Raw genomic sequence first — 15,449 nt, 5'->3', positions numbered from 1 at the left:
CCTTTACAGCAACATAAATCTAAATTGTTCCATAACGGATATCGCCTTTTCAGCATATTGGAAAATTTTTAGAGAAAACTCCAAAGGATAATTTAATTACTGAATCAATCAATGACATTCTTTGCATGGAATTCCATGATATTTTATTAGGTTAGCAAGATTGGCTTATAGGACCGAAGTCCTGGGTTATAAACAATAACAATCGTCGCGCGAGTCTCGCATCATTTGAAAATGTAAATTCGTATAACTTCGATAACGACGTTATATTCAAATTATAATAAAGATTATGGCTAATTAAAACCAATCACTTTAATTAAAGCATCATTTTACAACGCACGCACGCATCTTACAATAATTTTAATAAAATGTTTACATATAGTATGACTAAACAATGACTAAACAAATTCCGTGCATCGATCTTGTATCAACAATCGCCCGAATGATGATAATGCGGGAAACGATACTTAACGTGATGTTCATAACACATTTTTGTTCTTTCTCATTAAATATGTGGCAGATCAATATTTTTGCATCACGATATTGCGATATATTTTTTTCTTTTTTCGAATTAAACTATTCCTCTAATCTAGTATCTTGTATAAGCGTTCGTAATAGTATAACTGCCCATCTAAGTGCTTGGTTGAAAATCTTTTAAAAGAGACTTACTTATCAACGAATTATAAATATAATACACCACATATAAAAAAATTCCACAATTTGGTCATAATTTAATTCTGCTTTTTAATAAAGCATTTTTATTTAGCAATTACCGCCTGTGTTCGTTCGTATTTGTGTGTTACGGTATGTGAATGATTAAGAGAGACAGAGAGATATGAAAAGACATTAATTAGTGTCTTTATAAAATTACCGGTGATCCTGTGGAATATGACATGTAGGATATCGATAATTTTCTAAAGGATCACCAAAGAATTTATAAAAGCATCAAATATATAATAAATCCTATAACATAAGCTAATATAATCCTATAAAATCCTATAACATAAGCTAATATAATATACAATTTCACCTAACATTCTATGTAAGTATAAAGAGAGAAAGAATGCAGGATATTATAATTAATAGTAACTACACAACAATTTAAAGCAAAGACGTACGACAAATCATAAAAAGGCTATAAATCAATAACTTTCGTTTGGGACCTTAAAAAAATATCAAATTCTTTCATGTATCATGTAAGATCGATTCTACCACACTATTGTACGCTACATATATTCACAGCCTATATATACATCTTCATAATTTCTTTCACGCCTATGTACAACGTTAATCTAACAATCCGCAAATTTTTTTGTAAGATCACACAATGATTTGTCTTTTTCTTTTCTTTTCCTTTTTATGATACGTCGATCCTCAAGTGAAGTTACTTAATATCTATTTAATCGCAGCAATGAGAGATTAGATGAATCTCTTTGCCACCAATACCATGAAATTTGCTAACGGTGTTACATGGAAATGTTACCGTTAGACACATTGCCGCAATGCAACTCCTCGCAAATATTCTTGCTACAGCAAGTTTAGTGTAGCTTCTCGTCCTCAGAAAATGATTCCTTGTTTATGCGTCACTGCGTTTGCGGATTACTAAGTGGTTTATACCCCTGCAATATACGTTATGTATTATTTAACGATTCATTTAAAACGGTGAGCGATAATTATGAGTAAAGAACAATATTAGTCGTTAGAAAGCTTCGTTACGGCTTAATCACCCTTCTAATTTAATTCAAATCCTCTATTTTTATTTAAATTTGGGATAAGCAATGAAAAAAATGTGTGAAATCAAAAATTATGAGAAAGCGAAAAAAGAGAAAAAGAAAGAGAAAAAGAAAGAGAAGGAGAGGGGAAGAGAGAAAGAGAGAGAAAGAAATAGATCGTACTATACTTTAAAATAACAGAAAGATTACACAGCGATAGGCCGCATAATTCGCACGATTTTTCAGTGATTCATGCTGCCGTAATAGGGTAGTCGTACAATAGTTCCTTTGCCTCCGGGTCTTACAGTGTTATTGAATGAATCACGTAAACGTTCCGCAAACGTTTTGTACTCCATCTCTGGATTACTTTGCCCAAAGTCGAAGTCTGCAACTTCCACTGTAAACCTCGCTCTGCTTTGAATGTAGTATGCTACACCGAATACTATCAGCACCACGGCCACGAGCGTACAAGACACCGGCACTACGATAACTGATAACTGTGGCTTTGTCGTAACTACACAAAATAATTTATTATAAACATTATCATTGTCACATCGATAAATTGAAATGCGTGAACAATCAATATAAATCATTTCTACTGACTTACCTTTGTAAATATTTATCGTTAATGGATAAGTATGCATGCTAACTTCGTTGTTCAATACAATTAATATCGTATAAACACCGGGCTCCAAAAAATAATGAATGATAGAGAAGTTACAGGTGTGTAAGAGTTCCTTGTTGTCGCACGTTTCATTGCCGGTTATATTGTATTTTCCACGGTAGAACAAAAGACATTTGTGAAATGGTCCTGATCCTTTGCATGTCACATTCAAATTCAACATGTCCCATGGTTGAATCCAATTTGTACCATCCACTGAGATATTTGATACGGGAGCTGAAAATATCCAGATATTTATTAAAAAATTTTATTAAAGAATATATGAAAATATCCGAATATTTATTAAAGAAATTTAATATGTAGATATTAAATTATAGAAAAAAATAAATTCAAATCAAATTATTAAGTGGGATTTCTCTTCAAGATACTATTGATATATTTTACTAACCACGGACATATATATTCTTATGAAAATATCCGTATGTATTGTTGGGATCCGGTGGAATGAGAGACGCGTTTGAACAGACATAAGGCAAAGACATGTTGGCAGCATCTACTGTGCTTGTATTGACTGGAGATACAGTAGTCATGGGCTTCACTGTTGTTGTCTTTACAATTGTGACAGTTGTCGGTGATGCAGTTGTTATTACAGTTGTGACAGTTCCATTTGGGTGAGTCATATTGTTATTCGGAGCAACTGTCGTCAGGTTAGTGGGTATAGTTGTAGTGATAGTAGTAGGTGGTAAAATGGTTGTAGTTGTTGGAGGTATGTATGAAACAACTACTAAAGCTCCTACTTCGTGCGTTGTGTCAGGACTTGTAAAATTATATGCAAAGGTGAAATCATTTGTTTGCCCATAATACTTGCAATCGACAAACCAATATGTCACTATAGATGTTGCATTTTTCATTATGAAATCATAATCTCCTTTACGCATGTTTATCATTAATTTTGTTTCATTCACAGATGACACATACTCTCCTGCTATAGTTTTATTGCCTTGTTCCATAGTTATGTTACCATTAAGGCATTCTATAATTGAAACAAACAAATAAAAATAAAACATGATATTATAGAAGCAGAATTTGCACAAGACTCTATTAACAAAGCTTACCAGAGATTTCAAATTCTATACGAGCGCTTGTGTCTTGTGTCCACAAGTATGGAAACAAACGATATTCAACTACTATCTCCATGATATATCTGCCAGGAATATTATTTTGTCTTGGATAACTTAAACTCCAAAATGTTGTAGTATCTGATGTTCCTTCAGTCTATAACAACAGTATGCAAAATTTATTATAGATTATATAAATAAGCTGTAATACAATACTTAAGGAAGATAATAATTATTTATAATTTTACAGAGAAAAAAATTTACAAATTTAAATTGAATATTATCTAATATTGCTTCACACACACACACACACACACACACACACACACACACACACACACACACACACACATATACATATAAAGTTTAGCATTGTAAACAAAAATATAAATAAAAGTTCGATATCTAGAAACATTGAATAACCTCTGTTACTACAAAACAACAAACAGCATATTATTATAATACCAACCTGATATTCATGCTTTCTTAATGAATTATCTTGCCATTTGTATCTGTACATTCCTCGTGGTCGTTTGCCGTTATCTTCATACAAATCAGCTCTGAAAGTGATTGTACCACCCAATACAACTGGTCCATCATGTGATAGTTTGACATAATCGGCGGTAACTGCAAAATGACCAGTAAATATATACACGCGATAGATAGTGAATATATGATAGCACAAAAATATAAAGGATCACAGCTATATGACTGATTTAACAATGACAATGCAACATGATACAAAAGAAAATACATTGTGAGCGGTTATGATTCATCTTTCCAATTTTTACCTTGTAACAAACACCAAACGCTCCAAATAAAATAACAATAGAAACGCACTGTCTGCATACTGTATACTTTCGGAGTGTCACATTCGCACTTGTTTTCAGATTGCTTTGATCAAGCTTTCATCAGGCACAAACAACAATCCACGACAGCTCCTCTAAATCGCCATTCTACAACCTATGCTTATCAACAATAATGATCCAGTGCTGCCAACCGAAACAACAGATGATAAAGCTGGTCGGCAACATCGCTCTCTTCATATCCTGTTACCCTCGAATATATGGTCTGTTCTTTGTAGCTACACTGAGTGACGTGCAGCTTGCGTGAGAACACAGCTGTGTGTTATGTGACACCTGTTGAAAATGGATTTAAAGTAGTTTTGGTCTCTGCTCTTCTTTTCTTGTTCCAATTCAATCTGTGACGGATCACAATTGCTAGTAATTGGTTATAATGTTAGAAAAGATTTTCACGAAACTTCTACCAATTGTCCAGCGTTACAGAATCAGGACGGGATTTAATTTTACCGATACGGTGAAACGCAAATACGGAAAGTCATACTCGTTGTACAACAAAACAAATAGCACATTACCGGTGCATGAAGAACTGCGAGAAATTTTCAAATTCAAAAACACTAAAATCAGCAACTGGATCATAGAGGTCTTTGTCACAAATTGTATTTTCCACTTCATAATATAAAGCGCAAATAATTTCTTTCATTAAAAACTATATCAAGAAAAATATTACAGAACAAGGTACGTGCGCTATGTATCAAATATACTGAAAGCAACAAGGAAGATCGTCAACGGATCTTGCGTACATTAGCTGCACAATATGCTGTGCAACATGATAATGTATGCCAAATAGCCAAGAAATTAATTTGTACCAAGGTATATTATTTCATGTGAGTTATACGTGTCACTATGATTAAACTATAATTAACATTAATACATCATATTTTTCTACTGTTATTTTGTTGGAAAACTATATGTACATCTCTGCCATATATGTATGTTCCTTAGAAAATATGTTACATATAGATGTCTCAGCATTTTAATTATATCATAGCTTGAAAATGAGAGACAGATGATTATCCACGAAAGAACTCTGAAAGATATTCTTACACCAGCCTATTATTGGCTATTTGGTATAATAGGAAGACTAGAGCATGGTGTAAAATTTTTAGTTGATCTAAGAACCGATGTTTTGGTAAGCAAAAATTAAAGAAAATATTTACTTATAAATATAGATATTTTCTCTTGTGTTTATAACAGTATATAATGTAGATTTTATTATAAAGTTGAATTTTTATCTTTAAAAGTTTTTCTTTGTTAGGAATTGATGGCAGAAGCAAATGATGCTGATGAAAGTATAATAATACAGCAGTTAAATTATACTCTGCGAGATTTGCTTTTGCTTTGGTTTTCAGTAGGTTTTTTACATATACAACGAATAACATGGGAGAGTGCATGTGATATATTGCAGAAGGTTAGTGAACTTTTTTATATTTATCTCAATTGTATAAATAAATTTTACATTTTCTATGAGCTTGATAGTATTGAACTTATTTGTATATCTACAGATATCAGATTATGAAGCTATACATCCTATGAGAAATTGGTTGGATTTAAAACGTAGAGTTGGACCATATAGAAGATGTTACATATTTACACATCCATCCATGCCGAGAGAACCTATTGTTGTTTTGCACACAGCATTGTGTGATGTTATTCCAGGTTTAGTAGAAAGATAATCACATCTCTATTACGTAACAGTCAGTAATTATTTTAAATATATTTTTATATTTTGCAGATAGTGTGAAAGGTATCGAAGAAGCTGAAACCAGAATCTTAGGAAGCACCAAAAAACATATAACTTTCCTTGAAGAAGACAAAATTAAAATAAAAGCTGCAATATTCTATTCTATAGCATCTACTCAAAAAGGATTGCAGGTAATTGATTTATAACAAAAACCATTTGATTTACTTAATAATAAAATAAGTTTTACAACTTGAATTAATGATTGTACATGTAAAACAATATTCTCATATAGGATATTTGAATTTGACAATTATCTCATTTGGTTTACAACAAAATTTTACTTGATTTACTTAACAATAAAATAAATTTTACAACTTGAATTAATAATTACACATGTAAAACAATATTCTTCTACAGGGCATTGAACTTGGCAATTATCTTATCAAAGAAGTAGTCAATGAAGTCACAGCTGAATTTCCAGCAGTGCAACTATTGTCTAGCTTATCACCGATACCTAACTTTAAAACTTGGTTATTTGAAAAATTAAAGCAAGGTAATCGCTAATTATTAGGAAAAAATTAAAATGATCTATAAACATATTTATCTTACATAGATACGAAATATATATTCACCATGAAAGAATACGAAATTATAAAAGAAATTTTAAAAACGGAAGATGTAATATCTACCCTAAAGTGTTTACAATCCTCATTATGGACAAATAATAAAGAATTGTCAGGATTTTTGAAAGAACCACTACTTCGAGCATGTGCCTGGTATTTATATAAAGAAAAACGACGCGGCTATGCTCTAAATAATGTCGGTACGTTCTGTTTTTTTCTATTTTCTCCTAAATCAATCACAAAAGCATAAGTTAAATACAATGTACACCCCTCAATGAGATCATCACTATAAAAATAATTTTCCAATTTTTATAGCAAATTTTCATTTACGTAACGGAGCGGTGATGTGGAGAATAAATTGGTTGGCCGATCCTTCACCGCGCGGAGTGGCTAATAGTTGTGGCATAATGGTTAACTATAGGTACACATTTGAGAATTATTTCTAACTGAAATAAAAAAGAAATACTTTAAACATTGTATATAATTGTTATGGTTTTTCATAGATATTTTTTAGACGAATGTGAGAGAAACAGCCGAAATTATATCGAACATTTTATTATAAATGCCTCGGAAAGTGTAATCAATCTGGCCACGCAAGCGGATAAATTAAAAGCTATATGATAATGTATGCTATAAGATATGCTGAAGGAATGTTAAGAATGATGAGAATATAATCAATGTTTTAAGTGTAAGTAAGCCAACATTATGATAAGATAATGATGACAATAATGGTGATGAAGAATTGACACACCAAAGGATGAAGGGTGTCCAATTCATTGATAAGAAAATTTACTTTATTACTCTTCAAATTTTATGTTTTTATTAAAGATTATTAAATTTGTTCATTTATACAATAGCTGATTCGTTTCCAGCTTAAATACAGCACAATGGTCTGCAGACAAGTCTAGAACAGATATAAAATATACAATTTTAATTATATGTATAATTTGAAAAAATATCACTTGTATATTTCTTTCTTACAGTGAATAACTGAGAAGGACAATTGCATCGAAATAACATCGGAAATATTAAATTACGCAATTAAAGTATTATTATTTTTGTCTCTTTCTCTCACTTTCTCTCTGATAAGCGTACATAAACTTTACAAATTTTTACATAAAAATGGAAAGGGGAAGAAAATAAAGTCTATGATACACACCTGTAGTCAAGGCTGAGTTTGGTGTAAGTTTGTGGGAAGATAAGGTTTACTTTCTAGTTTCGTGTAATCCAAATGGAATTCCTTAGCTACCTTTCTCCAGTTTTGCGCATCGAAGTAATAATAAGTACCACGTTCGTATGTCGACGTCTTTTCTACCATCCCCAAACCTGGTGCCTGCGTTATCCAAACTTTCTCTTCTACATGATATCGCCATTCTCTGTTATACCTTTGTATCGTACAAAATTCACAATTGTAACATTCAGCATTGTAAGTATCACATGTACATAGTAATATTACAGAATCTGAAAGTTAAGATTCTCATAGTAGATTATCATACTTACAGTTCTGCCGCTGCCGCTAATTGTAATACATCCCCAACATTTGTATAAAACATATAAAACAGTAGATCGTCTTTATATCGATTTAGTTTAACTGGCGCTAGCTTATCCCTAAAACAGACAAAAGAAATTTAATACCTTAATTTAATTTTTATACTATAATATAGAGATAGTGTCAATGAAAAATATACACGAGATAAGGTGCATCGAGATACACAGAATTAAAAGTGAGGATACCTGATCGCGGCATTTATAAGATACTCCGGTGGTACGTGAAAGTCAATATCCTGTGGTCGACAGGGTGTTTCTGCCCAAGGACCACCGAAGTTTTGATAGAGATTTTCCGGCGAATTCAAATTCAATCCTAACGCAGTAAGATCTTGGCCTAACGCCAACGACACCAAGTTCGGATCTGTCTCTGCTGCTCTGATAAACGTTAAAAGACCAACCATGCCGAATTGATCCTTCACCATACTTGCGGGTATGTTCGTCACCTTGCCTGCGTGTGATAATCATATGAACCAAATGAAATGTCACCACACCTGATATATGCGATAATGTAGTCGTTAATGCAGCCTTTTGTTTACCATCAGGCGATGTTTGAATGCCTCTCTTAGAAGACTGAGATTTCTCAGATCCGAGAGCTCTGTTTGCCTGTAATACGTCCTGTCCGATCTCCGGACCCAGTCCTACAGGTATATTTTTATCACCAGATACACTGCCACCGGGTGACGGGCCCTCTCTATTTTGCGTACCGGGTAACGCGGGAAAGTCTTCCGAACTCATAGTAAATTCACTTGGTTCCGATGTCGGTTGTTTCACCATTCCAACTGTAACAAACATGAATACGAATTATAAGAGGCGATATAATCTGCTTATATTTACTAAATGGTTAAGAGTTGCCTACGATTAAGATATGAATAACGCATTCTGTTCGATATATGTAAAAGCATAATTTCTTTAGAGATCTAACACAGAATGATAAGATACTAACCGTACGGTTGCTTCCCTGGCATGGGACTAGGTTGTGGCATAGAATCACCTTGACCTCTATTTGTTAAGGAGGGAAACTCTGATAAATCTAACAGTGGCGGAGTACTCGTGTCTCCGCCACCCCCACTCCCGAAAACAGAGTGGAAATTATTGACCGCACCTTGAGATCCGTAATTACGACTTGGAGGTATTCCGAAACTGCCCATACTACCCATTGGATTCGAAGCTCTGAAACACAAAACCGTAATTCTGCAACACAGAAGGTCTCTATCATCACTCTATGACACCCATAGAGAATCAAATCCTTATTTACAAGTAGAAAGACTCAAATTTTATAGACTTTATTAGTTATATAATGAAAGAAAATTTACCCAAGAGCAGGCATCGTACGTCTGTCAGTAAAAGCTCTCTGCCCAAACAGTCCTCTACTGCCCATAGGAGAGAGTTGCTGCTGCTGTGGTTGATGACTATTCTGTCCACTTCCGGAGCTAGATGCACCGGGATAAACGTTAGTGATGACTACCGCAGAATTTGCCGTACTTGAAGTGCTTGCGGACGAGCCTGAGAACATGCCCGAAGTGGGTGTGACATGACCCGCAAGGGCCGACGTGTTCAAACCCCCCCCACCACTTGTGCGTGAAGAAAGACTTGCATTCGCAATACTGCGTGGTGGTTGTTCAAAGTTCAGGTTGGCCATAGCCCGATGGCACCACTAATATGAAATGTTTGCCCAGAGGGCTCACACCAAATGCACTTTTTGTTTAACAAACTAGCACACCTACTTCTCTTCTAATACAACACTCACAAACTCTTCAATCTCATGAGATTGCTGATAACCCATGACAAATAACCACATGTAACCTGGAACAAAAAGGATTGTGTATTTTCCAGCTAATAAGTAAACTGTTATTAAACCTCGTATTATTACTTACCTCTTGATTGCAGCGTCTCAGTAGCAGTTACATCAAAACGTGGTACAGAGACAAAAACATCTAGTAAGAAACAAACAGATAAACAATTCGTTACAACTTTGCTACACCTTGGTTATTAGATTAACTATTTACTTTGTCTAATCAAGTTAAGTACATTCTCTGTGAAAATTCTAAATTCCCGACATGATATCCATTAAAAATTAAAGATATATATCTAATTATTGAATTATATTCTTCATCCATGTTGATTATATCAGAATCTTTACGAGCCAAACATAACCATAGTAGCTACACAAATATCCTTTACAAAGATGTTAAGATATATACCTAATTACAGCATAATTTCCTTATGCTTGGAATAAGTATGGAATAAGTAACTTTATACATGTAATACTAAAAGTACCAAAACAAAAACTTTGTTTTAACCTAAAGACCCTACACATACACAGATGAACAATATATTTAATGATGCAAAATCTGGTCCTGTCTCATCTAATCTTACGGGACGTCACGAAAAGATGACAGAAACCATATGTGCGATATTGGACGCACGTATGGTCCCGCCAACATCAATTCTACCTTGCAAATAGTACATACGACAATAGTGTACGCTATATCAATCTCCGAACATTTCTCTTAAAAACTGTGAGAAATCACTAAAAGGACTAGTCGCGAATACAATCGTGGCAGCTCGTTCGCACGTTCGTAAGCACGCACGGCGATATTGACACTGGTATTGGGACGGAGATGGGAATCGAGTTGACGAGCACAAAGGAACGGAAGGTTATAATGCGCGCAGAGACGTCAAAATATTGAGGGAAAAGCGCGGCGCGGTAGCCGCGCAACACTACCTGCGACGTGCGCACCAGCTGCGTATCACGACGACGCGACGTTGTCGAGTCCCATCATCGTGCCCGCGATAAACAAAGTGGACGGATGTTTAAATCAAAAAAAAACGAAAGAAAAAAGAAAAGTCACACACGCGCGAAAACGTTCGTTGATGCGTTAACTGGTCGAGAAACTCTCTTCGCGACGACGATCTCCGCTCGCGAGGGGGTCTTCGCGCAATTGGCGATTCCGTGGCAATCACAAGAAATCACGTCCCTCTCTCGCTCAAGCGCGCGTGATTGCGAGACTCGCACGTGTACACGGCGGCACGAGGCAATCAAGATTTCATACACATCACACTGCGTGCCCTTCGGTACACAGGACCCACTGTTTTGTCACTCGGTCAGTCAGTTTCACGAACTTAAACAACACTAGAGACACGAGAGTCTGCCATATTAACAATATCTCTATGTCGTGCTCAAGCGAGCGACTCGAAGTACGCGTCGACCGAGTTAGCAGCCGTCAAACACCGTCCGGAAACTCCGTGCAATAATTTCTTGGCGGTATTCCTCTCGTGATCGCGTGTTTTGAGTCAGCAAAACGTTAGACTACATCGTCGCTACGGTGTATACACGATAGGATTGAGCTTGACTTACAGCCGTGCGATTCTTCGTCGATCGTTCTAGGGTATTCTTTTTCGAGCCAATAAGCGATTGTCAGCGAATCGAACTTGGCCGCGAGTGGTGGCACGAACGATCGAGAGATCGAGCGCGTTTACAATTCTCTGTGCAAATTTTACTGATAGTATCATCTCGATTCACAATTGGCCCGATGAGATAACGGGCCGGCCATGTTGCGGATCATTGGATGCATCCAGCAATGAACGTTCGGTGAGTTGAAGTTCTTGAAGTTGATTGGTATGTACTTATGGATTTGTCTATGATATAAAAATGTGGACCAATCAAATGTGAGAATTCGCAAAGCGCTCAGTTGTAATGCTGGATGCACCCTTTGTTTTCAAGTCGACGCGTATCGTTCAGCGTGTATTCACTGAATGATCTATAGAAGGACAATTGCCAAGATTTTGTGATAGAGTTTTATAAACATTTTACACTCGGCTAAGATATAAGTTACTTGTACTTTGTCAAGGTTTTATTTGCGTAGTAATCGGTAGGTGAGATTGGATAAAGTATCGTTGTGCGCCAAGCTAGACACATTCTTCGAGAGAAAAGGCAAGCACTTTTGGCCGAAAAATGGCATTCACTAGGAGAGCCTCTCACGCTGGTAGTTGGTACGCGGACAATGGTAAGCGATACTCGAATAAAAAGAAGGAAGAAGAAGAAAGCGTTTTATTTATATCTCGTATCGTTGTTGGCGCGTGTTTGCAAATATACTGATCATTTCTTTTTGTCGTATTAACGTGCTTTGTCTTCATATTCGTTAATGGAGTATGAAGCATAGAGAGATGAAAGATGTTTCCAATTAATTGTTGTCTTCATTGTATACATTAATCGATTTCCTAATTTAAAGTTCTTATTTACATTATTTATATTATATTGAGGAGAATTTCCAAATATACATTAAAACATTCTGCTTACAAAGTAATATAATTTTATTCCAATAAATTCAAAACTGATTCCTGCTGATTGCGTATGTTGCCTTCAAAAATTTCTATTGTCTTTATGCAATGTCAAAGTCATGCTACTACTCGCTATAGGTTCAGAATTGCGTAAGCAATTAGAGGATTGGTTGAGCGCAGCAGACTTATCCCATGGACCTGCGAGAGCAATTATTGCCCCGTCAGTAATCACTTATATAATATAGTCACACAATATATCAGCATACATGTACACATACACATACATATATACATATATATATATATATATATATAAATATCTGATAAAAATATAATATAATTTTGCAGGCACGCAGGATACAGTTATTGTGGGGAATGTGCTGGTTTTGCTTATCGGCAGATTAGTCCTGTAGTTGTGTAAGTGTCTGATTATGTTGCGTTATATTAATCTAACATTAAGTTTATAAACTTAAGATTTTATTTAAAGCCTAGAGATGTAGAAGAAGGATTAAATATTGTTTTTATATGTTATCTTTATTATTTATCAGATAATTTTATAATAAAAATCTTTGTTTACAATTATGGAAAGTGTTCAAGAATTTTTTAAAAATTGTTTTTTTAATGTCTACAATGCATAGTAAAGAAATTTGTTATACATATTTTCTTAATATAAATTTTTATAAAGTGTAATTGTACTGTGCAATATATATAGTTTAGTTTGTAATTTTTGAAATTTCTCAGTCAAATGAAACGTGCAACGTGCTGTTATGCAGCCGTAGGATATTTATTCTAGGCCCCTCTCATCATGTGAGATTAACAAGTTGTGCCCTTTCTTCGGTCTCCGTTTACCAAACACCATTATATGATCTACGTATTGATCAAAAAGGTACATATATATGTATGTGCATATATCTATAGATTCCATGTTTATACTTAAACTGATGGCGTTTATCTTTTATATAACGCTTAGCTGGTAACAAAGTTAAAAAAGTTGTTAAGCGTATGTTACATGATCACTTTTATAAATGAAGTTCAATCCTTGCAATACCAACCTAGTAGTGTTTCGTATTTGTGTAAATAGAAATTACACATAATGAAAAATGGTATGGTATTGTAAGGAAATTGGGTGCTTTTTAACACATACATGTTTAATAGTGAGAAAAGAACTCGAAGAGACTGGTCACTTTGATTGGATGGATGTGAATACTGATGAAGAAGAGCACAGCATCGAGATGCAGTTGCCATTTATCGCCAAAGTTATGGAAGAGTACGTTTAGAGATAAATTAATTCTCAATTATAATTATAAATGCTGAAGATCATATCGCCATGAGAGAAATAACAGGAAGTGATACCTACATTGTGCTCCTGTCCATTACTAAATAACAAGGATAGAAAATGAATATTTTATTCATGTGGGACATGTTTCACATGTGCAGATTTAAGGACTCGTTTACTATAATCCCAATTTTGGTGGGTTCCTTGAGCCCGGAGAAAGAAGCACTTTATGGGAGATTATTAGCACCCTATATGGCTGATCCGCAAGCATTATTTGTCATCTCTTCGGACTTCTGCCATTGGGGACAACGTTTCCGTTATATTTACTACGATAGATCATGTGGGCCTATTCACAGATCTATTCAAAATCTCGATAAAATGGTACATATGCAATCCAGTCTCTTTATTTTATATGTACGAGAATCGAGAAATATCTCTAAAATCAATCTGACATATATCCAACAAATTTTATCAAAATAAAATGTCCGCAGGGCATGAACATTATAGAGACTTTGAATCCTGCGATGTTCACTGATTATCTTAAAAAATATGGTAATACTATATGCGGTCGGCATCCGATTGGCATTTTATTGCAGGTAATATAGAAAATTTAAGCGTCTATGTACAAATTTCTTTTAGCTCAATCTAAATTTCTAAACTAACATAATACTCTATATATTTACAGCTAATTAACTGTCTCAAGGGACGTACAAATGGCCACAGGATGAATCTCAAGTTTTTGAAATATGCTCAAAGTAGTCAATGTAACAATATGAATGACAGTTCTGTCAGTTATGCTAGTGCTTCCCTAGTTGTCGAGTGATAAAGATACACAAATTGAGTACGCTTATACATTGAGATCTGAATATAAACACTATTAAAGTGGAATGGCGTTCAACGAAGCATGGCAGTAACGTTCTATCGATTATTAAACAGGATTAAGCGGGACGTCAAGATTTTGTAAGAGGCGGCAAAGAAGAATGGCACCGGATTATAACTGCTGTAACTTCTAATGTTATATTATTTACGTTATGTAGCAATTTATACACAACGGGTGTCGGGGTAAGCGTTACTTCTTTGTGTTACATGTAACAAATGGAAATGTACCGTTACCGAAACTTTTTGTATAAATGCATTTCGGTTTATTACTTACAAGAGATATTCAGTACTTCCAGATTTCGATATGGGAAGGAGCTTAAATATTTCTTTGCTTTGGTTAATGGTACATCTGTATAGGTGTTAGTGCAAAGTGTATTTCACGCGCACCCGAAGAGCGGAGTTCAAACTATTGGCAAGGAAGAGAATATCGTTATCGCTTGTAAGAACAAAACTCTAATTAGGGCTATAAATAGTATATACATATGCAAAATATATTAATTCTATTATCTTTAAATTAAATTGCATTAAATTTTAGCTCAAATTTTGTTATTTTTATATTAAATCGTGTTAAAACGTAATTAAAAAAAAATTAAATATTAAGTCGATTATAAATTAATTTAGACTGTGATTAAAAATGTGCTATTATTATAATGGTAATACTTGAGTTTGAACTCCATGTTGAATATTATTTAGATGTTTTATCTTTCAAAATAATATAGTTTAAAATATAACTCTAAATGAATACATTTTTCGCGATCAAATTATATATGACATGTCGCAAGTGGAGCTTGTGCATATCTTATTACCTTTATTAAAATCTTCTAAATTGCATCGAATGCACTAATGGGC

General features: G+C 34.4%; 4 protein-coding genes across 11 annotated transcripts; 2 read left to right on the top strand and 2 right to left on the bottom strand.

Annotated features, from left to right (window-relative positions):
• Positions 1-112: 112 nt before the first annotated feature.
• LOC105188174 (uncharacterized) lies at positions 113-4,434 on the bottom strand. Of its 3 annotated transcripts, none has more exons than XR_850176.3 (7): positions 4,241-4,434; positions 3,919-4,076; positions 3,447-3,606; positions 2,780-3,364; positions 2,317-2,607; positions 1,893-2,223; positions 113-1,616 (listed from the first exon to the last, which is right to left on the bottom strand). XR_850176.3 is itself a non-coding variant. In XM_011149490.3 (7 exons), exons 1-6 carry the CDS (start codon positions 4,296-4,298, stop codon positions 1,952-1,954), a joined length of 1,524 nt encoding a protein of 507 aa, XP_011147792.1. In that variant the 5' UTR covers positions 4,299-4,434; the 3' UTR covers positions 113-1,616; positions 1,920-1,951. The 3 variants fall into 3 exon arrangements, 2 of the variants coding, with proteins under 2 accessions (XP_011147792.1, XP_011147793.1); XM_011149490.3 differs by having other exon boundaries at positions 1,920-2,223; XM_011149491.3 differs by having other exon boundaries at positions 2,015-2,223; positions 4,241-4,433.
• A 134-nt stretch (positions 4,435-4,568) lies between these two features.
• Positions 4,569-7,780, top strand: LOC105188172 (malonyl-CoA decarboxylase, mitochondrial). 2 transcript variants are annotated; one of them, XM_011149482.3, is made up of 11 exons: positions 4,569-4,892; positions 4,982-5,122; positions 5,301-5,441; positions 5,568-5,720; positions 5,815-5,968; positions 6,045-6,184; positions 6,411-6,546; positions 6,607-6,816; positions 6,932-7,037; positions 7,120-7,304; positions 7,600-7,780. In XM_011149482.3, the coding sequence occupies exons 1-10, from the start codon at positions 4,686-4,688 to the stop codon at positions 7,235-7,237; spliced, it is 1,506 nt and encodes a 501-aa protein (XP_011147784.1). In that variant the 5' UTR covers positions 4,569-4,685; the 3' UTR covers positions 7,238-7,304; positions 7,600-7,780. The 2 variants fall into 2 exon arrangements, with proteins under 2 accessions (XP_011147784.1, XP_025155903.1); XM_025300118.1 differs by lacking the exon at positions 7,600-7,780 and having other exon boundaries at positions 4,711-4,892; positions 4,982-5,136; positions 7,120-7,282.
• Rga (CCR4-NOT transcription complex subunit regena) lies at positions 6,955-11,466 on the bottom strand. 5 transcript variants are annotated; one of them, XM_011149485.3, is made up of 9 exons: positions 10,890-11,466; positions 10,039-10,098; positions 9,478-9,967; positions 9,108-9,334; positions 8,701-8,943; positions 8,351-8,612; positions 8,117-8,224; positions 7,776-8,001; positions 6,955-7,062 (listed from the first exon to the last, which is right to left on the bottom strand). In XM_011149485.3, exons 3-8 carry the CDS (start codon positions 9,801-9,803, stop codon positions 7,782-7,784), a joined length of 1,386 nt encoding a protein of 461 aa, XP_011147787.1. In that variant the 5' UTR covers positions 9,804-9,967; positions 10,039-10,098; positions 10,890-11,466; the 3' UTR covers positions 6,955-7,062; positions 7,776-7,781. The 5 variants fall into 5 exon arrangements, with proteins under 5 accessions (XP_011147787.1, XP_011147788.1, XP_011147789.1 ...); XM_011149486.3 differs by lacking the exon at positions 6,955-7,062 and adding an exon at positions 7,310-7,520 and having other exon boundaries at positions 10,618-11,464; XM_011149487.3 differs by lacking the exon at positions 6,955-7,062 and adding an exon at positions 7,310-7,520 and having other exon boundaries at positions 10,636-11,464.
• Positions 11,467-11,875: 409 nt separating this feature from the next.
• LOC105188171 (protein MEMO1) lies at positions 11,876-14,852 on the top strand. Its single transcript, XM_011149481.3, has 8 exons — positions 11,876-12,171; positions 12,584-12,665; positions 12,794-12,862; positions 13,219-13,331; positions 13,601-13,712; positions 13,883-14,102; positions 14,213-14,317; positions 14,407-14,852. Exons 1-8 carry the CDS (start codon positions 12,120-12,122, stop codon positions 14,542-14,544), a joined length of 891 nt encoding a protein of 296 aa, XP_011147783.1. The 5' UTR covers positions 11,876-12,119; the 3' UTR covers positions 14,545-14,852.
• The last annotated feature ends 597 nt before the right edge of the window (positions 14,853-15,449 follow it).

This window comes from Harpegnathos saltator, unplaced genomic scaffold (genome assembly GCF_003227715.2).
Source record: "Harpegnathos saltator strain DR-91 unplaced genomic scaffold, Hsal_v8.6 scaffold33, whole genome shotgun sequence".
Classification (NCBI taxonomy): domain Eukaryota; kingdom Metazoa; phylum Arthropoda; class Insecta; order Hymenoptera; family Formicidae; genus Harpegnathos; species Harpegnathos saltator.
This window is presented reverse-complemented; position numbering and strand designations above follow the sequence as displayed.

Coding starts and splice junctions, on each gene's coding strand:
- LOC105188174 (XM_011149490.3), bottom strand. CDS start 4,298: ATGCAGACAGTGCGTTTCTATTGTTATTTTATTTGGAGCGTTTGGTGT. Junction 4,077..4,240: donor CGTTTGGTGTTTGTTACAAG/GTAAAAATTGGA, acceptor GTCATTTTGCAG/TTACCGCCGATTATGTCAAA. Junction 2,608..2,779: donor TAAGAATATATATGTCCGTG/GTTAGTAAAATA, acceptor GGATATTTTCAG/CTCCCGTATCAAATATCTCA.
- LOC105188172 (XM_011149482.3), top strand. CDS start 4,686: ATGTTAGAAAAGATTTTCACGAAACTTCTACCAATTGTCCAGCGTTAC. Junction 6,185..6,410: donor CTACTCAAAAAGGATTGCAG/GTAATTGATTTA, acceptor ATTCTTCTACAG/GGCATTGAACTTGGCAATTA. Junction 6,547..6,606: donor ATTTGAAAAATTAAAGCAAG/GTAATCGCTAAT, acceptor TATCTTACATAG/ATACGAAATATATATTCACC.
- Rga (XM_011149485.3), bottom strand. CDS start 9,803: ATGGCCAACCTGAACTTTGAACAACCACCACGCAGTATTGCGAATGCA. Junction 8,944..9,107: donor GCCAGGGAAGCAACCGTACG/GTTAGTATCTTA, acceptor TGTTTGTTACAG/TTGGAATGGTGAAACAACCG. Junction 8,613..8,700: donor CATTCAAACATCGCCTGATG/GTAAACAAAAGG, acceptor TATCACACGCAG/GCAAGGTGACGAACATACCC.
- LOC105188171 (XM_011149481.3), top strand. CDS start 12,120: ATGGCATTCACTAGGAGAGCCTCTCACGCTGGTAGTTGGTACGCGGAC. Junction 12,666..12,793: donor GCGAGAGCAATTATTGCCCC/GTCAGTAATCAC, acceptor ATAATTTTGCAG/GCACGCAGGATACAGTTATT. Junction 14,103..14,212: donor TTCAAAATCTCGATAAAATG/GTACATATGCAA, acceptor AAATGTCCGCAG/GGCATGAACATTATAGAGAC.